Here is a 24,022-nt window from a genome sequence, read left to right on the forward strand (position 1 = left end):
AATATAATTATAAAGGCAATGTATAATTAGCTTTAATCTTACTATATTCCTTATAATAAAAATAAAATAAATATTAAATAGTAATAAGTTAATATATATATTATAATTATTAAGTTATTTATAATAGCAAAGAAGTTTAATAATAAAAAGGAGCTTATTTATAGCTTTGCTTATATATTTTTATAAAGGCTTTAAAAGCATTATATAAATAAAAAGAATAATATTAAAGGTAAGACTTTAAAGGAGCATTACGTTAAAATTATAAAGGAAGTTAATAAATATTATAACTACCTTATATTGTTAGTAAATATAATAGCTAATATTTTGCAATTTATATTAATTTATATATTATATAATAATTTATTAAATAAGCTATTTAATTTTTAATTTATAATATATTAGCTTAAATAAATAGGTTAGCTTAAGAAGAAATTAGCAATAGCTTTAGCCCTATTTCTTAACTTTAAGCAACCTTAACTTTTTAAATATAATAAATTAAATGAACTTATAAAAATCTTTAATTTTAATAAAGAAAAGATAAAAAAGTTTATAATTAACCTTTATTTTATTAAAGTTAATAACGATATTATAATTAAATTAAAGATTTAAGGCCTTTTTAAAATAAAGGAATTTTAAAATATCCCTTTAATTTAATAATTTATTATATTTAATGGTAATTTCATTATTATAAATATTATATAAATTTTCTTTATCTTAAGTTAAACAATGTATTAATTTTATTATAACTTAATCCTTTTATTTTATAAATTAAACAATATTTAAGATAAGTATAAAAAATTTTTCTACTTAAAAATACTTTAAAATATAAATAATAAGATTATTGCCATTATTATATTAAAGTTTTAATGTTATAAAGTTATTATTATTTAATGCGTTTTGCAAGCATTGCATATATTTTTTAAGAACTAAAGATACGTCTTAATTATGCTTATTAAGGCGCCTTTTGCAGCTTTAATCATTAAAGGCATTCCTAATAATAGCAAAACTATATTAACTTATATTATTCTTCTTGCTTATATATATTTATTTATTTAAAACGCATTATATATAATTTATTAATTAAAGGCGGTAAAAATCCTTAATAAGGATAACTTAAATCTTAGCTTCTTAAATAATAAGCATTAATTTAATAAGGATAATACATAGTATAATATTAAGCTAATTATTATAATATTTTTAAATAATAATAATAACGCTTATTTAGTTAAAGGCAAGTAATGCAAGGATAATATTAATAAATATAGTTAAGAAGTTTAAAACTACTATAAAATTCCTAACCTTACATTTAGCTTAAGTCTTGCTTAATAGCAATATATTTGCTAATTTATTAAAGCAAACATTATAAAGTAAAAAATATATTATAAATCTTTATTTACTATTATTTAAAATACTTATTATTATAACTTTAACCATAGCTATTCTTTTTTAATAATAAATAATTATACTAAGCTAATTTATAAAAAGTATTAAAACTTATAATATTTATTAATATTATTAGCAATAAGGTTTAAGAATAAAACTACCTATAATATAATCTTAGCTATAAAGATTAAAGAAAAGATAGTTATTATAAATAATATTTATAAAAAAATGGCTTTATAAACTAAATAGCTTAAATTTAAAAACCTTAATTATAATTCTTAAGTTATAATTATTGCTAATTAAAATATAAATAATAATAATATTATAGCCTTAATATATAAAATACTTAATATTAACTTGCAATTTAATAAACTTATTATTTATGTTATTAATTTATAATTAAAAAGCAAGGCATTAAAGAAAAGCTTTTACCTTAAGCATAATAAGAGTATATATTAAGCCTTAAGAATTTTTAATATCTTATGCTTAAGTATATAGCTTAAAAAGCTATATAATTTTATAAATTATATTAAGGAGTTTATTTATAATAAGTATAATAGCATTTAAAAATTAAAAAATATTATACTTTAAAAATTATAAAATAAATATAAGCTTAGCTTAATATACTTATTATATTAACTTAGCAATTTAGCTAATATTTTAACTTTAAATAAAATAAAAATCTTAAATAAGAATATTAATAAGTTTATAAAAGAAATTCTTAATAAAGCTAAGGTTATTATTTATATATTTATTATTACCTAATTCTTAATATATAAGAAACTTATAAACCCTATAATTATCCTTATTAATAAAGCATTGCAAGAATTTAAATTGCATATTTACTAAGCGTAAACTGCATTTAACTACCACCTTTTTATGCTTATTAATAATTATTGCTAAAATAAATTATTTATTAATAAATAATATAATAAGAATAATAAACATAAAAATATTTACTTTAATTAGCTTTTAATACTCTTTTCTCATTAAGTTATAGCCATAAGATTTAATTATATTACCTTTTTTATAAAAAACTATTAATAACATAAGGAACTTTAAGATTTTGCATTTAATGTTTTTTATAATGGAAATATATAAACCATTTTTAACTCTTATGCACCTTTTAACTTAATTTATGCTTAATATATATTTATTTAGCAGCTTATTTATAATATATATACTTTTAAAATAAATTTTAATTTCACTAATAATAAAATAATTAAGTTGCTTTTTAATAATTATATCTTTTTAATATGCCAATTTATAATAATTAAGAAAGGCATTAGCTTTATTAATTTAATATAAGCTTAACTATTAATAAAAATAGTAACTTATATTTACTAGTCTTATATTCTAGATATTAATATATTAATAAGGCTTTAAATTTACATTATTATACCCTATAATGCTTAAATTAATAAAATTAAGACTTACCTTTAAGCCTTATTTAATAAGGAAATTTATTATAACCTTATTAAAGTTTATATTTAAATAGCTGCAATTAATAATAAATAAAATGTTATAATTCTTTGCTTTATTTAAGATAGTAATATAAAATTCCTTTTTAAGATTAACCGCATTAACATTATATAAATATGCTTTAAATACCTATTAATTAACATTTTAAATAAAAACTTTTTTATTAAGCTTAAAGAATAAAATGTAAAGATTATAGCTTAATATGCAATAACTTAAGTACTTTATAATATATATTATAAGGATCTTTATAATTAAGGTAATATTTACCATTAATACTATATTCCCTATTATATTATTAAAAAGGTTGCTTAAAAGAATTATAATAAGCTTACTTATTTCTTTTATAAATTTAAGAGTTATTATACTCGCAATTATTAAGAAAAGGGTTTGCTTAATTTAATTATAAACTTTAATATTATTAACCTTTTGCAGTAAAATATTAAGTAAAACTATAGCAATAAGAAAATTATTAACTAATAGGAAAATAATAAATATAACCCTAATATAAATCCTTTTATATAGCTTAAAAAGAATTCCTAAATAAATTAGCAAAATAATAATAATAACGCTAATTATAATAAAATTAAGAAATTAATAAAGGAACTTTACTTAAACTTAAAAGCTTAACTAAATAAATTATTTTAAGATAATGCCTTAAAAATGCTTAATATATAGCCTTTTACTATATTAATAAAAGATATAAAGCTTAATAAATTTAAATAATTTAATAATAAGGATAAAAAAAAAGATAAGAATTAAATTAAAAACTTAAATAACTTTAAAAAATTCTTAATAAATAAGAAAATTATTAAACTTAAAAAGATTTATTAAGACTTAAGGAAGAAAAAAAGGGTATATAAATTAATATTTACGCTATAAATAATAATAAAGTTGCTAATTAAGACCCCTAAGTCGCGGCTATTAACGCTTTTGCTTTAACTATGGCCGTTATAAATATACTTATTATAAATTTAAATTTAATTTCTATTAATTAAGCTAATAAGTTTAATTAAGCCGCTAAATTTAGCTAAGCTGCTAAATTTAAATAAATTAATAAACTTAATAAGTTTATTAAATAAGCTATTAAACTTAATAAGTTTATTAAATAGGCTGCTAAACTTAATAAGTTTATTAATTAAGCTATTAAACCTAATAAGTTTATTAATTAAGCTAGCAATTAAGCTATTAAATTTAATAAGTTTATTAATTAAGCCGGTAAATTTAATAAGTAAGATAATAAAAATAAATAATAAATTAATTAAGATTAAAAACTTTTAAAGAAAAAGTAATTATAAGATTATTTAATAATATTAAAATACATAAAGATATATACATTTTTTAAGGGCTAGGCATGTTAAGGAATAACTAAGCACTCCCCTTTCTTTTAATATACCATACCTTTCATAGCCTGCCTAGCATTAGCTTCTCTTAACACATATATATATACTCTGCAAGATACTTTAATTAAATTAACTATTAGCAACCCCATTTAGTTCCCTGATCTGGTTCTAGAAGCCCTCGTGTGTCTCGTTACAGTCACCAACGCCAACACTACAACCTTCTATGGGTCGATCTAGAAGGCACGGAAATTGGAGGCGGTATTTCCACAGAGTGCAATGCTATTTTCACAGCAACAAGCTAACAGTGGCAGGTTCCCAGTGAGTGAACGGTGTGACCACAAGCCTTGGATAACAAGCGTGGCAGAATCAACTGCAAGGAAGCCTCGGGTTCTTGTCCGTGCAAAAGCCTACTTTGATGGTCCGGGAAAAGTGCCTGGTCAGTCATATGTTCTCTGCTCAGCTAATAAGTCCTGAACACAAAGAGCTGCGTGAACACTGTAAACTTATTTATCTTGACTACCTCCGGGGCTCGGTGTGTCAAGATAGTTAGATCTCTTCCCTGTCCCTGCCCCTGCCCCTTAGCTTGAGGGCCTCACCTGCCAAATCGGGAGCAATGCTAGCGACAACGTGTGTGCGTGATTGGCCCGGCACTCAAGCTCAAATGCTTGATTCTCTCCCGCGTCCGCTCATTGATCTCTCTCAGATTTGTCCTGTCACTTCCGGTTCGTTAGTTTTGGCAAGCGGGAGATTTGCATCGGCGAAGCCAACCCAGGGACGGAAGGACGTTAGAGTAAATGCTGCTGCGGTGTCATGCGCCAGATTTTGGGGGGGAGATGGGCCGTGTACATGTATCAAGGTAGCCCAAATGTTTCTCTTGTCTCAGCGCAGGGCAAAGATATCCCAAACTGGAAGTGAAGTTTCTCGTTAGGTTCAGAATTCTCCGCAGCCCAAGATGATTGCGAACACAGCTCACTGCTTGGCCTTGTTCCTCGGCACAGTCGGCTTCCTACCGGCTGGCGCGCAAGCATGGGGTGCCTTCGGCCACGAAACTGTCGCCTATGTCGCCACTAACTTTGTGTCGGATTCAACCAAGACATACTTCCAGTCACTCCTGGGCGACACGTCTGCGGATTATCTCGCGACAGTCTCCACGTGGGCGGACTCCTACCGGACCACGACAGCGGGCAAGTTCTCCGCGCCATTCCACTATATTGATGCGCAGGACAACCCGCCCAGCTCCTGCGGCGTGGACTATAACCGCGACTGTGGGAGTGGAGGGTGTGTTGTCAGTGCTATCAACAACTACGTGAGTACATGATGAATCCATGGAGAGGCGGAATCTGCGAAGAAGTACAGACTGAATGGGTCCACGGTAGACCAGTATCCTACTCAACACGGGTTTGAGTAAGGCTGAGAGACAGGTGGCAGCTAAGGTATGTAAACCCTATCCCATCTACCGCAGTTTGGCCGGGACTGGAACTTACTGACACTGGTACCAGATGATCATCCATGTGAGCTACTGGACCCCGCATAGGAGATCCTGGGTCAGTGAGATACTGACCTCGTCTACAAGTTCATCGGTGACATCGGCCAGCCACTTCACTGCGAGAACCTCGACGTCGGGGGTAACGACATCGATGTCACCTACGACGGAGACAGCACGAACCTTCACGCCATCTGGGACACCCAGATCCCTGAGGCCGTCGCCGGCAGCTCATCCCTGAGCGGTGCCAAGACCTGGGCGAGCACGCTCACGACAGGTAAGTCTATGCTTGAGCTGGTATTGCCGGCGGGAGGACTTCCAAGCTGACCGTACGACTCAACCACGTTACAGCTATCCAGACGGGCACGTACAAGTCCAGCGCAGCCGGCTGGGTGAGCGGCCTCAGCATCAAGGACGCGGTCACCACCTCCCTGAAGTGGGCCACCGAGAGCAACGCTGCGGTGTGCAGCACGGTGTTGGCCAAGGGGATCTCGTACGTTGAGAGCAACGACCTGGGCGGTGCCTACACGACGACGGCTAGCCCCGTGATCAAGTTGCAAATTGCGAAGCAGGGTTACAGGTGCGTGTCCAGATGTGCCACCACAACCAGATCAGCCAAAGGCTAACAATTTATTGCAGGCTTGCGAAATGGCTGGACGCAATTGTGGCGGCTGTGTGAGGCTCTGCTATGAGAATTTCGAATAGACTCAGCGGCGGGTTGCAGAATATGTCTTATTGTCTCCCAGGGTGTAACTGATGAAAGCCAGGACTACAGCCATGCAGATGACTACATTATGACTGTAAGGTGTGGTCGCACCACATTGCAACTGCTCACATCCCGCTGGACTGATCTCAAGAGTGTTATCGAGTGAATGGGCGTCCAAGTAATAGCATGCAGTGACAGTTATTGTCCACCTCAGGCGGTGCCGTCCTGTTGACCGAGGCGAAAAATTACAGTGCACGTAGCAATTGTTACACCTCAAGTACGGAGTCATAGTCTGGTCAACGTCTAGAACACATATATTTCCGAGAAACATATCAGCCCGCATCCCGACGCCAAGGGGTATCATCCAACGATCACAGCTTCGCTGCCTCCGCCATGGCAGACCTCAACATCGGCGCCAACTGCTTCCGGCTATTTCCGGTCTGGTGTTGATTCCAGCAGTACCGCACCTCGCGCTGACCATCTCCGCCGCTCAAGTCGATGTGGTGGAAAGGCTCCAGCCCAAGGTTCTCCTTCTGCGCCTCGACGAACCTCTCCACGGCCCTGACAGCCTTCTCGTTGAGGCCCCACACCAGCAGGTTCCTCTTGAACACGCCGTCGTCCTTGGCCGAGGATGTCATTATAGCCGCAATGTCAAGTTTCTTGTCCTGGGCAAACGCGCGGAACTCGCGTAGGAGTGACTCTTTGTCACCTATGTTCTCGAGCATGTATTTGATCCCTTGAGGGATGCTGGACGTCCCCAGGACCAGGCCGGCCTCGGTCCAGGACTTGAAGTCTTTGCGGAAATTGTCTCGGTAGGAGAACTGAGAGATCTCCTCCTTGAGCTTACTAAGCTTCTTGTGATACTTCTTCCTGTCGAAGTCCTCCTTGCCTCCGATCTTAGCCTCAAGCATTTCTGCGATCTTGACGTCCGTGGGAGTTGTCTTGGCCTTCGACTTGAGGTTGTTTGTGTCGATCAATATGGGGGCGAGTGCAACGCGAGCAAGCTGGGAGTCCAGATCTCCGTCGCCGTCCTCGTGGCCGCTGGTGGTGGAGAGCGCCTCCCAGGCGCCGTGACAGTATTCCATCACGAGGCTCATGCAGCTACCAGTCTTCCGCAGCACACGCGGCTCGTTGCCCGTGTCCTGGGAGACCACACCCTCATCCTCGTGGTGATCCACGCACCCGACCACGCGCGAGGCGAAGCGCTCTGCAAGCGTGCCAGTCAGGGCGTTGTGGTCCACCAGCAGCCAGCGGGTATCCTGTGGCTCTAGCCCGTGGGCCTTGGCCACCTCCTCGAGATCCGAGAGCGTGAGAAGGTCCTCGGCCCCGACGCCGGCATAGCCGAGGGCCTTGCTGAGTTCGGGCCGCAGCGGGAGGTCCTCGCGGGGGATGTTGGCCAGAGGGATGTGCAGTGTGTACTTGGGGTGGGTGTGGCTGCGGAGGTAGGCGAAGACGACGGCCGAGCAGAGGGAGTCGAGGTCTGGGAGGAAGAGTGCGCCGGGTCAGCATTTGCTCAACGGACGGGCAGGGACATGCACATGTTCAGGAGGCCAGGGCCGTACCGGCAGATTCATTGCCGACGACAAAGGTCAACGGTGCCTGTCGTTGGGCCGCAGGTGCTGTCAAGCTCTTGCGAGCGAGAGCCAGGAAGGCTCGCAGATTCCGAGGGGGAGGCATGGGGGTCGACGCTGGAAGTGGTTGATGGTGGTGGGGTGAAGCTACACCGGGCCATGGAGGGGTTCTGATGTCGGGTGTCGACTTGAGAAACAACACTACGTCACCTCACAACGACTCATGGTCACTCGTGGAGCGCAGGCAATTCTTTTCGATAAAGCAGTCCAATGCCCGAGTTACTCCAACAGTGACCATGTTAAATCCGGTTTCCCTGCTTGCAAATGCGCCAACGCATTCAATAATTCGTTTGCCCATCCCAAACAACCACACTTTCGGGAACACTCTTGAGGGTTGAACCCTGGAACCAGAAAAGCATCCTTGACTGCACCATGGTACCGTCGTATCTCTTTGAGCTAATAAGCTTTCCCAAGCAGGCACCAAAAAGAGTTGGCAATCCTACCGTGACCGGACGTCCACGATGCGTTAGTTCTGCCGCAATCCGGAACTGGCGGCAGCGAAAGCCTCGCTATCACTACGCCCTACGACGGCATCTCATCAGACTTCAACATCAAGACCTGGCACGCGTAAGCGCCAGATGAGCGACAGGACGCAGTGGGGCAAGCTATCCCAGGCTTATCTTTGACCAGGTTTTCTGCCGCTCTCCTCGTGCGTTCCCTTGGTGCCTTGCCGAACAAAGAGGGTGGCCTGAGAATCCGCAGACGACTGGACTGCCGTCAAAGATGGGGGGGGGGGCATATCGTTTCTCGGGGATGGGTCTGCATCGAGTATCTCCGGGGAGGGGGTATCATGTAATTTCTGCACCAAGTGACAGCAATAAGCTCCTTCAAGAGACACCTCGTCCCCTCCTCCCCGGAGATGCACATGCAAAGCCGGCTGGCCAGTCTACCAACTAGCACACTGGTGTAGTATGCAGGCCCACATTATCGATGCAGACGATGCAACCGAGCAATGTTTACTGCATGACTACCCACCACAACCATGTATCAACGGCCATGGACCAGTCGTTCGTCTGATCCGGCCGGCCAAACATGTGGTCGTCCAGGCCTGGCCAGTGGATTTTGTTCTCATTGATTGGCGAGGCCATCCTCCATCTGTGCAAGAGCATTCCAGCACTCCCGCTGATCGGAGTTGCTTGTTTTCTTTACTTTAAGACCCGACCTCTGCCCCTCATGCACTTCCTTCATGTGACATCAGCCAGCTGCCTTGCCAGAACTCCCTGGGCCATAGTTTGACACTTGCTCTTGTTGACCAGCATTTCCTGGGGGCGTCAAGAAACAATGGCGATCAAGCACCTCGTTGCCCTTCTCTCCCTACTACCGGCGGAGGCCCTGACTGAGACCGTTCTGGGGGCCTACATCTTCCACCGCCATGGCGACAGGACGACAAAGTCATGGCCGCCTACGTCTCTGACGGCTCTGGGCGCAGATCAGGTCTATGTCTCAGGTCATTGGTACCGTAATCGCTATGTCGCGAGCAACAGCACCCACACGATCTTGAACATTGCCTCAGATATCGCCGTCCTGTCACAGATGTCCATAACTGCGCCAGTGGACAACGTCCTTCAGGCATCGGCTGAGGTCTTCACCCAGGCCATTTACCCCCCAGCCGGCAGTGCTGCCACCCAGACTTTGGCCAACGGACAGGAGGTCCAGGCTCCTCTGAACGGATATCAGTATATCCCCGTCAACATCGTCAGCTCTGCTGCTAGCAGCTCGGGCGCTGAGGATAAGCCATGGCTGCAGGGCAGTTCTGGGTGCGCCAAGGCCGTCGTTAGCAGCAACGAGTACTTCTCGAGCTCCGAGTACCTCGATCTCCTGGACCAGACCCGTGATTTCTACCAGGATCTGCTCCCCGTGTACAACACAACTTTTGAGTCATCGGAGGCGACCTTCAAGAACGCCTATGCTAGTATGTGTACCTTTTCAGAGCTGACTAGACCGTTTTCTGACAACCACAGTCTTTGACTATGTCCACGTCTCGCAAATTCACAACACGAGCATCTCCAGTGATGATCTGCTCACAAACGACACCGTGGTCCAGCTTCAGACCTTGGCGAACATCCACGAGCTGGGCCTTGCTTTTAACGAATCCGAGCCTGTGCGAGCCATCGCCGGTGCAGTCCTCGCCGCTCAGATCCTGGGTGCCCTCAACGACACAATGGAGTCCTCTCTGAAGAAATCCTCGGCCGAGCGCTTCAATGTGCAGTTCGGCGCTTACGCAACTTTCATGTCCTTCTTCGGACTGTCGAATCTCACCACCACAAGCGAGGACTTCAAAGGAATCGTCGACTACGCCAGCTCAATGACTTTCGAGCTGGTCACCAATGCCACTGTCAATGGGACCGATGCCCCAACCACGGTGAACCCGGACGACGTCTCCGTGCGCTTCCTCTTCGCGAACGGCTCTGCTTCGGACTCGGCGCCGGCTCAGGAATACCCGCTATTTGGGCAGAGCGAGACAACGATCCCTTGGAGTGACTTTGTGACGAACATGCAGAGGTTCGCCATCGGGGACACGCAGTCATGGTGCACAGCCTGTGGCAACAGCACTGGTGTCTGCGCTTCGGCGTCTTCTTCCGGGTCGGGCTCAGACTCGGGATCTGGAGCGTCTTCTTCCAGCTCAAAGTCTCGTCTCAGTGCAGGTGCCGCGGCCGCCGTGGGAGTTTGCTCGTTGCTCGGTCTCGTCTTGCTCCTGATACTGGGGGCAGCACTTGCAGGCTTCAGAGTGGTGAAGAAGGGCAAGCGATCTGTGGCAGAGCCGGCTCCGTCGACGGTGGAGGCTGGCAAGAAAGCTTAGGTGGTGCCTGTCCATGACGAGTGCAGGCTATGCTAGACGGAGTCGTCACACTTGTGGATTGTGGACCCTCATACGAAGGCAGAATGTCATCTATGGACTCAGAGGGATAGCTCACCTCTGCTTATAGTCAGGAAGATTACCGGTCACGATATCCCTCTGGCATCATTGTGTACATGAATAGCTCAGCACAATCATTGCAGTATAATCTTTGAACATAATTTGATACCAAATCCCACTAGCCTTCCCACCATTCAGTCTTCCATAGTGTCAATATTTTCACAAAGGAGGAAGTGGCGTCGACAGAAAGCTATACTACTGTGCCACCGCACATACAAGCAATGTTGACAAAGTTGGGACTAGTCCATGTAGTATGAACTTACATATACAGATAAATGCCAAACCTCAACTCAAGAGTCTACGCGTTTCTCTATATACACAGGCCAATCGTGTGGCACAGAGGTAAACCACGCGCCCCACGTCCACTCTTGCTTCGGATCGACCTGCCTTACATTGTAATCCCTCACGACAGTCGCAGCGATCTTGGACAGCTGAAGTCGAGCCGCATGTTGGCCTGGGCACGAGGCATATCCAGCGCCCCACTGCGTCAAGAATCAGTTCAATAACCAATTCGCATGAAGGTCCGCGGAGAAGGGATCTTGCAGACTTACCGGGATGAAGCACTTTTCCTTCTCGGCAGCGTCCGGCCGCAGCCACCGGTCCGGGTTGAACTCGCGCGCGTCCGAGCCCCACATCTCCTTGGAACTGTGGATCACCGAAGGGTTGACGGTCAGGGTCACGCCCTGGGGGAAATAGGTGCCGCCGATTGTGACGCCTCCCTTTGGGGCGACACGGGGTAGGCCGGCTAAGATCACTCAGTCGCAAAATTTCGACGTATTACCGGTTGGCCAGATGGGTCCCTTCACATACCTGATATGGGCGCATGGACCCGCATGCCCTCCTTGATGCACGCCTGGAGGAACGGCAGCCTCGCGGCATCGGCGAACGAGACCACCTGCCCCCCACACCTGCCCCCCCTCCGCGCCTCGCGGATCTCGTCCTGGGCGCGCCGCCACCCGCCGGGCGCGCGCAGCAGGTGGTACACGAAGCTCTGCAGCCCTGCGGAGACGGTGTCTGAACCGGCGCCGACGTTTGCGGTGGCGAAGGACTCGAGGCAGCGCTGGTTGAACAGGCGGCTCCTGTCCTTCTTGGCCTTCTCCAGGCCCCTGAACCAGTGGCCCACGAGGTCGGGCCGGGCGTCGGGGTTCTTCTGGCGCTCCTTGAGGGCGGTCATGGTCGTGTCGAAGAGGTGGCCCATGGGCAGGACGCCCAGCCAGGTGACGAAGGGGTTTGCGAATACGACGTGGAGCCATTGGAGGTAGCCGACGAATGCGATGTAGATCTCCAGCCCGGTGTTCATGGCGATGGAGTTGTTGAGGTCCTTTCCGTGGTCGATGAACCCTGTCGGGGTACCTTGTCAGTCTGATCTTCGGACTGTGTCTGGATGCTTGATGCCTTTCGGTTCATTCAGGGTATTTGACATGTTAGACTCCGACTTACCGAAGGGCTTGGAAAAAACAATGTCACCGGTAATGTCGAAGGAGACATAAGTGAAGAACTTGTCCAGGTCCATTGGTTTCTTCTCCTGAGCAAATCTGTCCATCCAGCCGATAAGTTTCGATATGTTCGTGTCCATCGCTGGCTCGGATTTGCTGACGTTGTGCTGCAGGTAGCCGGTCGAGAGATACTTGGAGCATTCGTTCTTGTCCTTCGGGTCCAACATGCTGAAAGGCGTCGAGAAGCGATAGTCCGGGAAGCACACGATCTTGTACCAGTCGCCCTATACCGAGCTTCAGCGCCTGCGTCCCGTTTTCACATACATGGCTCACGGCGCTTACCTTGGGGAGAGTGGTCAGGAGCAAGGCCTTGACAGCATCCGGGTGGTTGACGCTGACTTCGTTGGGTGCCATGCGCACGAAGTGCCCTGCCCCATGGTGAGTCCAAGACGTCGAGGAGATGAGGAAGTGACCCCTCTGCGGGGTCTCAGGGGATCATACCATGTTTATCATGCTGCTCGATGAGCTTGAGGTTCTGCTTCCCACTGGCGATCTGCCTGAGATGCCAAAGCCGCGTGATGGAAGCCAGAAACGGGCCAGGGATGGAGCTGATTGGGGAGAAGAAGCGGCGTCGGATCACAGTCAGGACGATGACGGTCGCTATCAACACCGCAGCTTGGATCGGCAGCCCAGCATTGCGCAGTTCGCGATACCACAGGGAGTCCGTGATCGAATCCATCCTGCGGGATGATGTTGCTTGTCAGTGGCTTGCTGCGGCCCAGGGACCAATACGACGCAGTCGATGTTGTTGCGATGAGAAAGCAAACAAAAAAGTTCAAAATGAAAATGTATATACCGATTACGAAATTCGGGTGTGGTTGACATTGGTGTAACCGAAGTCCCACTGGCAAATAGTGGTACGAAACATGGTAGACTTCTTGCCTGCATACCTAGTCCCCATAGATTTACAGTGGCCTGTCCTCTTCGGCCTTAGGTCGTCGCAAAGAGGGGAGATTTCCACCACTCACCTGTGAGGTGTCAAGCATTATGCATCCTAACATTGGATTCAGCGAACTGGGCTCAGGAACTGGATGCCAACTGCAGGAAACCCATGTAGCAGGAAATCTAGACAGGCAAAGATTAGCATTGTGGGCCAAGAGGAACAACGGTCTTTGTGCGAGTATATGAAGTATCACAATATTTGTTCGACTGCCCCACTTATTCTACCAGGAACCTTCCCATCACATGAAGAAGTCCGCACCGTTTAAGGTATGCATCACGTAGCAGCAGATTTCGATTGGGTCTAGAGCCATGGACAACAGAAGACATGGCCCTGAAAGCCAATGTGGGATAAAAGGGGTGTCCTCTCCCATCGGCCCTGCAATATTCGTTAGGGAAGGGTGCCAGTCGATCACGCCCCTGTATCCAAACTAGTTGCGCATTTGCCCAGAACAAGACGACTGAGGCTTGCTGTCGTCGGAGACGGAGACCGTCCCCGTCTCCGAACTCAGACATATTACCGCTCGGTCCCGAACTCTCCTCGTCAGAGGGCGCTGCTCTTCGTGACCTGTTTCTACGCACCCCTAGAGGATTAGTCAGTGGGTATGGGCTCCAACGATACGCACTTGTTGGGACAATGTGACAATATGCTAATGCCACTGTTGGTTCATACTTGCACAGAAAGTGGCTGTAGAGTGGGTTGGTGGGGTATACTCAAGTGCTGTTGGTTGTCTACCGAGAATACGTAATCTTGGCTTGAAACTTGCCTTCGGCCAACAGACGGTTGCGTTCATGTGGAGGTAATTGGAAGAAGGCTTTGAAGTATTGGTTGCGTCCTGTGAGAGCTGTGAGAACCTCGGTTTCCTGCAATGATTTTCCCTCACCCCACAATTTTTGGAACCTTTTGTTTTGGTTACACTGGCGAACTGCGTGCTCATTTATAAAGCCACTGCCTAGGTCTGTAGGTCGCCATTGAGTTATTGTACCACATAGTAATGCAAGGTCGAGTGTCTCCATTCCACTCGCAGATAACGTTGCCAATGTATTGGGTCCCGCTCACGGGCACTGCAATTGTTGGTATCACGAGGTTCAAGGTGCAGAGAATATAAGAACGATGGATATTCGAGGGGAGGCGCGATGTGACGCAAACTTTTCATGCACAGCAGCGGGCCATGTGATTCAAAAGCCTTCAGATGCCCTGAACTGTTAGGATCTTCGAATATGTTGGCTTTGTGATCATCCACCGGTGAGCGAAAGTTCCCGGTCGAGTCTGCAACAAGTCCATGAGCAATCCTTCGGGGCATTGTCCGGGGGTCACCTCGAGAATTTGGCACGGGGAGCCCCAAAGTACATGTCACATTATGGCTTCAAACCCCATCTCACAACCAGGGGCTGTGGTTGTGGCTGGCCTGGAACCTTGGAATAACTCGAATGCACGTAGAATAGCATTGCTTTCTTTCGTTCCTTTTCTAAAGCGCCTGTGATAAATTTCAATGGGTTTCCCATCGTTCATATTTCGCGACATTCTTTGAAGTTGCTCTGCCAGATAACCATTGAGCTTGGCGGCCTCCTACCACCCCTTCAGCAGCTCACTACGTTTTCACATCTTATCGCTTCCATCTTGAGCCTGAACTGTGTTCTCTCACTATTAGATCACAGAATGATATTCCCGGTGGAGCGTTCCAATCAGAAGGCTCTGATAGCATGCGCAGTCATCTTCAGTCTCCTACCTATGACAGCTGTTGGGCTACGGTTACTAGCCCGACGCATGTCCAACAGGAAGATTGACTTGAGCGACTATCTCATGATTGCTGCTTGCGTGAGTCTGTGACTCTCACTTCGGTACCGACTCCTACTGACTTTGTTTTTGGCAGATCAACGTCGTTGGGTACCAGGCCCTGAACATTTCTTGTAAGCCTGCTGCGCCTGCCTCAGTCTTTCCAAACCAGACGCACTGCATTGAGGTGTAAATACACGGTAGTGTGTTGAATACATGCTAATCCATCGAAACGCTAGGTGTTCTCGCCGCAGGAGGCGGTTTCCACGTGGCAGAGCTGCATGACCGATTCCATTCTGATTCTGGGCCAACATTGTTTTTGAAGGTAAAGTTAAATAGAGTCATTACCCGACTCATTATTCTGACAGGAGAGTTTGAACGCAGATGATACTGGCTCAACAAATAGTCTGGGCCACAAGTCTGACGTTCACCAAAACATCGATCCTCACTTTGTACTCGAAAATATTCACCGTCAGCTATTTCATTATAGCCGCCAAAGTTACCGCATTTATAATTTTCTTGTGGTTCGTATTCTTTCTACCATCCCCTAAATGGCCTAAAACCTCAGCTCGATTAACCTTTGGGTCTCGTGCAGGATGTTGGTGGTTATACTTGGATCATTTCTCATCTGTCAACCTTTGGAATTCAACTGGGACCAGACTATCGACGGCCACTGCGGCAGCTCCATCACTCTATGGATGTGCCACGGGGTTCTCAACATTGTGACAGATCTGATTGTCCTACTACTCCCCATGCCATACATCTACAGCTTGGAACTGGCGCTGTATAAGAAATTGGTGCTGATGGCCACATTCGGCCTGGGACTCTTGTGAGCACTTTACAACCGAGATTTCACCTTTCGTGCTTGGAACTAACCACCCTTTCCTACAGCGTTGCAATCATAAGCGCGATCCGTCTCTACTCGATCCTCCACGTCGACATGTCCGACGTCACATACTCGATTCTGATGCCCATTGTGTGGAGCGCCCTGGAACCGTGCCTAGCCATCACGCTCGCGTGCATCCCCCTCCTCCGCCCGCTACTGGGCGGGAGGTACACGCCGACGGGGACAGCAAAGCTGGGGCCGCCGACTATGAAGTCGCGAACAGTGACTCAGAAGCGCAGCCGGCGCTTCAAAGTGTTGGAGGACGAGGTCTGCATCACGCGGCAGGCCGACGACGGACCGCAGCTGAGGCCCGAGTCGATACGCTATGATGCTATGAGTCGCCACAGCCATGTCGACGCGAACACGGATACAGATGTTGAATTGAGCGCTATTTCTTTTAGAAAGGACTGGCGGGTGGAGGAAAGGCAACTTTGAGCTTGGAGTTGTGATAGACCGACACAGCACATCGTTGTGGGCCAATCCTTAGGTACAAAGTTCAGAGGAAAGAATTCAGGGACCATGAGTTGTTTGGGTCACTGGGCCAGAAAATACGGGCATGTGCAAAAGAGTTGTTACAACAACAAGATAGCATGGCCTGGAGGGCATCTGAGCATTTTCGTATCTGTGACATTGCATCGTTGCCATTTATCCGTATATAAAGAGATAACCTTTTGTGTACACGCTCATCCGCGGACAGTACGTAATTCGTCAGGGTATCAATCAATGCCATGACCTGACTGCTGGTGCAAACAATCCCTTTAACTCCAAGTGAAGAAATACCATCTCTTCAACTCCAACGCCATGGCTGCTGTCCTGTATACATGCACACGTATTTCGCGTCTCAGACACTTTGAGTAGAGAAGTTGCTAAAGTCACCATCATTCCGTACCTGTTTCAAAATTTTCACCGAATCGCGCGGTTTGTCGCTTGAGAGACCCCATGAAAGCGTGGTGGCGAGGTCTGAAGCGAGACTCGAGCGAGCAAGCCCGCCCCAAACATGCTATCGTTTTCACTAGAATGTCTTCGAATGATGGGTAGGGTCATTGTCACACAGGACGAGCCCAGGGCGTGGCTGTCCATCACAGATAGACCCGGTAAGCCACCAACTGCCCACACATCGCGTCCAGAGACTATGTCTCTAGCTCGCCTTTCAAGTAATCAGATCACCCGCAACACCCACGAGTAAAGCTTGGAGCGCGACGCTGACGGCCCAGAAGCCGACCTTCTTGAGCCTCTTCACGCGTGAGTGCTGGTTTTCGACGTCGCGGGCAAATGCGGTGTACACTTCTGCGGACATGTCGTCCATCAGACCACAGTCGAATATCGTCCAGGACCCGTCGAAGTCCTGGTGCCGCTTTACGATGCGACAGTTGATCGGGATGTATGTGTGCTTGGCGTTGATATAGGCCACAATGGGGCGCACCAAGTTTTGGTTGACATACGAGATGTCCGGGGTGGCATGGAACATTGGTACTGAGGCCCGGACGTCATTGAGGTGGATGCGGAGATCCATGACCAAATAACGAGGAACTTCCTCTTGAGCCGGATCCAATGACTCGTCTGTATCTGACGCATTGGTCCACGTTTCTTCCCCGTGGCATTCGGTGTTTTCTGAGAGATGACCCCTTGTTGGGTTCGATGGTTCGTTGTTGATGTTGTAAGAGCTGACATTCGATCCGCTGTCCTTGTCCAGGATTCTCAGATACCGATTGCTGGTGACCGCATCTTCCATTTTGTCATAGAAATCACTCATGACCTTGCCAATGCTCTCATCGGGATCTGCCGGGAACATCACATCCGCCACAATGTCCACGTTTCCTTCATAGATCCACCCGAACGTGCCTTGGACACCGCGGTTCAGATGGTCAATTTTGAGCCCGTCGATGCGGAGCCGGGTGAACTTCTTCCAAGCACTCGGTTCGCCAAGGTTGTCTGCAGCGTACTTCTCTTCGCCAGCGGCGGTGCCGTGGATCTGTTTCGGATGAATCGTGAATAATGACCCGTCGAAAGAACCTGACATATGGGATGCCGAGAGAAAGTCATAGAAGAGCCATTGCTTGCGCAGCTGAGGCAGCTCACAGCTATATATGCTCACGGAAAATGGGCGGAAGCCACCTGGTTGATGAACCGTGACCAGTAAATCTTCGAGTTTGAAGCGCTCAATTTCGAAATCTCCCGGTTGATAGACGTGGCGATAGGACAGAGGGTCTTTCTGTTCCCCTGACCAGAAAACAGACGTGCGGTCGACAACGCCGCGGACTCCCTTCACCTCGACGTCTCGAAGAGGACCCGTGCTGTTCCACCACTTGGCGAAAGAAAGCGTGACGTTCACTTCACTAACGGTAAGATCGAACTGGGTATAGTTTCCATCGTCATGAATAGCCTGGGAGTCGGGATGAGCAGCCGCCGCCGCCGCCGCATCTGTAGGAGAGCCTTTCGAGACGGACGACTTGACCTGGCCAGGGCGGCGAGACACAAAAACATTCCGGAAGGTGATGACACCATCTCCCCACTTTGGTACGATAGCTGATTCGAAGACGACGGTCACTCCGGCTGCTTGAGTTAGGTAGTCACCAACCCATCGAGCGAGAGTTTCTGTTGACGACTGTCAGCGGCTGTAGCGAAGAGAGTCTGAGAGTAATACTGACCTTGTGCGAAGACGGTGTTGACTAAGAGAATAAGGAGCGAGCAGAACGTAGTGGTTCCAACAAGAATCCAGACAAAGTGGCCGAAGAGTATCCAAGACAAGAAGGCGCCCCACTCGTCGGCATTGAAAGGTCTCGCACTTCGTATAGAGAACCACTTGAAGCGTACTTTGAGCCTCTGCCAGAACCCATTCGCCGCGGACAGAAGTTCTTCCTTGGTAGGCCGATGGGGCATCTTGGGCAGGTGCGGGAGATGCAGGTATTTTGAGACTGAGTCTGTGAGGCTGTCATGCCCTTCTCCAGCACTCTTCCCCGCGGCCTCATGGTCCTTGCCCTGCGGTGTCGCATGTTGTGGGCCCTGCTGTGTACTGGCTGCCTTTCCTTCCTCTCCCGCCTTTGAGCTCTTGTTCCGCCTTCCTTGAATCTGTCCAGCAGCGCCAGATGTGTGGATGCCTCTTGCCCATGCCTGTCTTGCCATTCGGACGACCGCGGCGTGGCTGGAAGTGGTTCCTGTAACGACTGATTCGGAGGCCGTGGCACAGCTGGCGAGCACATTCTGCGTTGATGGCGGGGCATCGAGAGCGAGCAGCAGTAGCCCGCCGGAACAGTTGCGTCGAACATTGTGCTGGGATATCGATCGGATCTGTGGATTGAAAGGGGGGAAATTGAAGGCGAACGGTCTCTGGGCCGTTCTTGGAGTAAAGCCTCGGGCGATGCTTTCCCAGACGACGCGACCGAATTTTGTCGAGCTGCTAGACATTCTTCTGGCAGTGCAAGCCGTTCATGGTGAAGCGAGTGTATTATCCCACCAAGTGGTATTGGATCAAGGTTGCTGGCTGACCGCGGTGGGTGGTGTTTTGTATGGTCGTCCGTCTGTCGAGATGGCGGCGGTTGCGCAGCACTGACGTCGGATGGTGGTTGGGAGTGTGCCGCTAGTGACCGCGACTACTCAAGTGCCTACCTAGGTAGTGCCTTGTTCTTCCGTAGAAGTGCTGAATTACAACCAGACTAGTTGCTTGCGCCGTTTGTCTCCTGTTCTGGCGGTTGGTCGAACTTTTTGGTTTTTGGCCGGCACCCTATGCGCCGGTCTATTGTGGGTTATCACCGGATTTTTCGACCAAGAAGAAGTGCTTGCGTCGCAACTGCGCCTGCTTGTACAAACAGGCCGCGCTCTTCAAATATGGATGGAAACACTTCGCATGCCGGAGGCCCATGAGTCACCAAATGAGAGATTATGCTGCCGCGACAGCTTGAGGGGACGTCTCCGTGTGATTGGTATACCTCTGTTGTTCTGCCGGAGAACCTTTAGGTCGGGAGGCAGCTCGCATGAAGAGAACTTCGGAGCGATGACGCGCTAGACACCAAGGATCCCCGGCTACAACGGGAGCAGGGGTCACAGTCATCTAGCCCGCACCACAAGTACTTTGGTACCTATTCTACAGTAGCATGTAGACTGTCTAGCCAGAATTTGGGATGCCGATAAGAGCTGATCGTCGATCTGCGAGCCCCACCGTCTTTGGACCACAACTTTTGCATCCCACCGCCCTGCCAGAAACTTTTCAAGGGTGCTTGCACGCTGCAATCCACCGACCGATCAACCTCCAGTCTCAGACTTGCGAAACCCTCCATTCACAATTCCTGGCCCTCGACAAACCTCCGGTAGACAAATATTCAAGGACAGTAGTAATTGTTGAATCATCGGTGATATCAGACCGCACGCTCCACAACCCACAATCCGGAACCCAAATCGCTGTCTGACCCCCGCCTTATCAACGAAGCGGACCTCCTCCTCCTACCGATAGCCTGCGCACCCATTGCCACCATGCCTGCGCCAACAGCCCTCAAGGCTGCCCCCGAGGAGCCCGCAGCCAACATCCCCCTCCCAGACGAATCCCAAGACGACGACGTCCTCCTCGACGCCGCACCAGCACCAGCAGACGCAGAGGGGGAGGCGCCCCAGCAACCCGAGACGGAAATGCAGCTCGACGACGCCGTGGACGAGGAGGGCCGGCCGCGCTTCGCCCCGTCGTCGGCGAGGGCCGAGGCGGTGCGCGTCGAGCACCGCAAGGTCCCCATCCCGCCGCACCGCATGACGCCGCTCAAGGCCTCGTGGCCCAAGATCTACCCGCCGCTGGTCGAGCACCTCAAGCTGCAGTGCCGCATGAACATGAAGAGCAAGGCCGTCGAGCTGCGCACCTCCAAGGCCACCACCGACAACGGCGCCATCCAGAAGGGCGCCGACTTCGTGCGCGCCTTCGCGCTGGGCTTCGACGTCGACGACGCCATCGCCCTGCTCCGGATGGACGACCTCTACATCGAGACGTGAGATAAAAGTAGGCCGGCGGACCCACCCTGCTGCAGTCATGAGGAAGAAGATACTGACATGTTTTGTTCCCGTTCCTAGGACGTCAAGACCCTCCAGGGCGACCACCTCGCCCGTGCTATCGGCCGTATCGCAGGCAAGGACGGCAAGACCAGATACGCCATCGAGAACGCCTCTCGGACGCGGGTTGTGCTCGCCGACTCAAAGATCCACATCCTCGGGGCCTTCAAGAACACGAGGATCGCGCGTGAGTCCATCGTCAGCCTGATCCTTGGTAAGCCTCCAGGAAAGGTCTACAACGGCCTGAGGACGGTGTCCGCCCGCATGAAGGAGAGGTTCTGAGCGCTTGTGGAGAGTTGGGATTTCACGATTATACCTGGCATGAAGGCGAACCGGCGTTTTTTTTTAAGGGGGTCAAGATCTGGCCGAAAAGTTTACATTTGCTAGAGGGATTTCGGATACCTGGAGATAGCATGTCTCGTCCAAAGAGGCTGAAAACGTCACTACCAAGACATATTATGTAACTCAATGCCGACGACGATCATTTGCTTCCGTGCCCAAAGCCTGGTTATGCGGCGTCAGAGGAACGCCTGCTAGAATGGGGTATCTGGTCCAAATCAAAGATCCCGCCATGCCGCCTTGAAACCCTTAAAAAGTCATGCGTCTCGTTGCTGCTGCCATGTCCTTGTGCGGCAGCTGTGGATCATCTCAAATACATTTCAACCGTGCAGTGGTCCTCAATGTCGGCCTCTTGGACTGTCACACCTCCCTCCAACCACTCTCCCTCGTACCTCAGCTTGATCTCCCTGTCGTTTGGGATCTTCCTCATCTGTCGGATGGCAAGAATCATGAGACGGATCTCCATGTCCACGTAGGCGGTGAATTTGAAGGGCTCTTGGTCTTTTTCCTTGATGGTTACCCGGACTCTCGCGTTGTCGACCTGCTCCTCCACGGGCTCCTCGTCGGAGACGTCCTCGACCAGATCGCCCCGTTTCATCATCCTCTGCTTTTCCTCTTCAGCGAGCCACCCGTCAAAGTCCTCCTGGGTCCAGGCCTCCAGCAGGACGCCTCCCCGCATGAAACCAGGCGTCGAGGACGAGCTCGAGTCCTCAGCCACCGACGGATTCCACCCCAGGCTGACGCCCGTGGACACGTCATAGATCTTGCGGCGCTTCCAGGTGAGGAAGATGTTCGCCTCGTCCTCCTCCGAGACCGAATGGCCCATCTTCCTTAGCCACAACAGAAATGACCTCCGAATGACCCCCAGATTCTGGCTCATACCTCGCTTCGCGCCAAAGGGTGGCACATCCGGGAACCTTGCCATGCGTGACTGGACGAATATCTTGACCTCGATCAAAGGCTCCCGTCTTTTACGCGGTGCGCCTTCTGGGGTCGAGGGCTGGATCTCAGATCTGGACGATGCCGCCGCTGCCGCTTCAGCCTTGGCGGCAGCCTCGCGCTCACGAGCTCGCTGAATGAAATGCGCAAATGGGTCGTCATCATCTGCAGGATCGGTAGGGGTTTCAAACACGTCGTCGTCACTATCATCGATCGTGATTGGACCAGGACTGGGTGTCTTCTCTTCCCGAGGCATTGAAATAGTCCTACTTGTCCTGGTGCTGGCCGTCCTGGTGACTGCAGGTGATCCCGCAGGAAGCTCCTCAACAACAACGCCATTGTCGTCGTCTTCGTCGTCGTCCAGGGCGATTACCTCGTTCGCGCAGGGCTGGTTGGAACTCGACCGTGTAGGCGTGAGGAGGATGTCACTCTGCAACGGTTGCATCCTCTCCTTCCTTTTGCTCTTGACCGGCGATGGAGTTGACTGCTTGATCGGTGATTTCCGTGGGGGTGGCGAACGAGACTTTGTAACGCGACGCGGGGGAGTTGGTGGCCCGTACAGGTCTTCTTCGGCGTCCCTGGGGTCATATGTGTGCGCAGGCGATGAGAGCTTGCGGCGCTTGGATGACGGAGGGGATGGAGATTGGGTGCTTTCTTGGGAGAGCCGATTTCTCTCTTCGCTTTTCTCTTCTGGTGTAGTCTGTCGGTGCTCCTGCTCCTGCACCACGACAGGGAAGAAATCCCGGGACCGCCTGAACAAGTCGAGCCCATCATCATCCTCGCCAGCTTCCTTGTCGAAGTGTTCGCCGTTCGATTCGACGCTTGGCGATGGCTTGGGAGCTGATTTGAGGAATGCGAAGGCCTTCTTTTTCTTGAATGCCTTGACAGGCGTGCCCATTGTGTGGGCCATAGTGGGGTGTCAGCTCTTGAGTTGTTTGTGCAGGCTGATGATGATATTGTGAAAGGCGGATGCGCTTTGACCTGGTCAGGTTGGCGCTCCAGACGGGTGTCCAGACTGAAGCCCTGGCCTGACTACTGGGGTCGTGAACTCGAATGCGACAGGAAATGCGACCAGAGAATGCGCAAGCGCAGCCAGAAAGCTCTGGAGGGCTGGCCACTACCGTGCAGTCGAACTTGAAGTAGAGCAGCTTGAAGGCGGTGTTATGAGGGGTGAGCCGTTCGAGAAGGGCTAGAAATGATTGATTCGGCTGCAAAGTGGCGTTTTGCTTGTCGCGATGGGCGCGACGCCAGACGGAGCGCGTGTCGAGGGGCCGTGTTTAATGAGAATCGAAAAGAACAAGACGATTTCAATGCAGCTGCCGGGGCAACGAGTGGGGAGAGTTCAACAGTGCGAAAGCTTAGCCCAGACCACAGACGTGTTAGCACAGATCCCGGCCAATCCAGCATGGGGGTCGCAGTGAGCACAATCGTGCCTGAGGGGTCAGGCAATCACAATCCCTTGCTTGTGTAGCAGTGTCCCGGACCCCACGATTTCTGATCAAGCAGGAGCCGAGGCCCATGTCCTCCGAGGCCCGCTCACTTTCTCCACTTTAACCTTGTGGAAGGGATCCAGGCCGGGGATCGTTGTAGCTCTCTCTGGGCGGTCCGTCCCAGACCCGCGGTGTTTAAACGTCAATAGGAACAATGCATAGCTTTACCTGGCTCGCCATCTACGA

At 48.0% G+C, this 24,022-nt stretch overlaps 8 protein-coding genes across 8 annotated transcripts; 4 read left to right on the plus strand and 4 right to left on the minus strand.

Annotated features, from left to right (window-relative positions):
* Positions 1-5,157: 5,157 nt before the first annotated feature.
* INS49_000877 (uncharacterized protein) lies at positions 5,158-6,367 on the plus strand (the record flags this gene model as incomplete). Its single annotated transcript, XM_043161712.1, has 6 exons — positions 5,158-5,511; positions 5,582-5,638; positions 5,705-5,716; positions 5,779-5,965; positions 6,040-6,268; positions 6,328-6,367. 6 exons carry the CDS (start codon positions 5,158-5,160, stop codon positions 6,365-6,367), a joined length of 879 nt encoding a protein of 292 aa, XP_043030218.1.
* Positions 6,368-6,765: 398 nt separating this feature from the next.
* Positions 6,766-8,071, minus strand: INS49_000878 (uncharacterized protein; the record flags this gene model as incomplete). The annotated part of the gene is made up of 2 exons (XM_043161713.1): positions 6,766-7,874; positions 7,957-8,071. The coding sequence occupies 2 exons, from the start codon at positions 8,069-8,071 to the stop codon at positions 6,766-6,768; spliced, it is 1,224 nt and encodes a 407-aa protein (XP_043030219.1).
* Positions 8,072-9,306: 1,235 nt separating this feature from the next.
* INS49_000879 (uncharacterized protein) lies at positions 9,307-10,825 on the plus strand (the record flags this gene model as incomplete). The annotated part of the gene is made up of 2 exons (XM_043161714.1): positions 9,307-9,937; positions 9,987-10,825. 2 exons carry the CDS (start codon positions 9,307-9,309, stop codon positions 10,823-10,825), a joined length of 1,470 nt encoding a protein of 489 aa, XP_043030220.1.
* Positions 10,826-11,232: 407 nt separating this feature from the next.
* On the minus strand, positions 11,233-13,117 carry INS49_000880 (uncharacterized protein; the record flags this gene model as incomplete). Its single annotated transcript, XM_043161715.1, has 6 exons — positions 11,233-11,424; positions 11,494-11,687; positions 11,753-12,283; positions 12,383-12,662; positions 12,721-12,806; positions 12,880-13,117. The coding sequence occupies 6 exons, from the start codon at positions 13,115-13,117 to the stop codon at positions 11,233-11,235; spliced, it is 1,521 nt and encodes a 506-aa protein (XP_043030221.1).
* A 2,028-nt stretch (positions 13,118-15,145) lies between these two features.
* INS49_000881 (uncharacterized protein) lies at positions 15,146-16,475 on the plus strand (the record flags this gene model as incomplete). The annotated part of the gene is made up of 4 exons (XM_043161716.1): positions 15,146-15,196; positions 15,252-15,288; positions 15,884-15,983; positions 16,046-16,475. 4 exons carry the CDS (start codon positions 15,146-15,148, stop codon positions 16,473-16,475), a joined length of 618 nt encoding a protein of 205 aa, XP_043030222.1.
* A 715-nt stretch (positions 16,476-17,190) lies between these two features.
* INS49_000882 (uncharacterized protein) lies at positions 17,191-19,445 on the minus strand (the record flags this gene model as incomplete). Its single annotated transcript, XM_043161717.1, has 2 exons — positions 17,191-18,635; positions 18,689-19,445. The coding sequence occupies 2 exons, from the start codon at positions 19,443-19,445 to the stop codon at positions 17,191-17,193; spliced, it is 2,202 nt and encodes a 733-aa protein (XP_043030223.1).
* Positions 19,446-20,507: 1,062 nt separating this feature from the next.
* Positions 20,508-21,350, plus strand: INS49_000883 (uncharacterized protein; the record flags this gene model as incomplete). Its single annotated transcript, XM_043161718.1, has 2 exons — positions 20,508-21,007; positions 21,164-21,350. The coding sequence occupies 2 exons, from the start codon at positions 20,508-20,510 to the stop codon at positions 21,348-21,350; spliced, it is 687 nt and encodes a 228-aa protein (XP_043030224.1).
* A 361-nt stretch (positions 21,351-21,711) lies between these two features.
* On the minus strand, positions 21,712-23,256 carry INS49_000884 (uncharacterized protein; the record flags this gene model as incomplete). The annotated part of the gene is made up of 1 exon (XM_043161719.1): positions 21,712-23,256. The coding sequence occupies one exon, from the start codon at positions 23,254-23,256 to the stop codon at positions 21,712-21,714; it is 1,545 nt and encodes a 514-aa protein (XP_043030225.1).
* Between the last annotated feature and the right edge of the window lie 766 nt (positions 23,257-24,022).

Source organism: Diaporthe citri (genome assembly GCF_014595645.1).
Source record: "Diaporthe citri strain NFHF-8-4 chromosome Unknown scaffold_1, whole genome shotgun sequence".
Taxonomy (NCBI): Eukaryota; Fungi; Ascomycota; class Sordariomycetes; order Diaporthales; family Diaporthaceae; genus Diaporthe; species Diaporthe citri.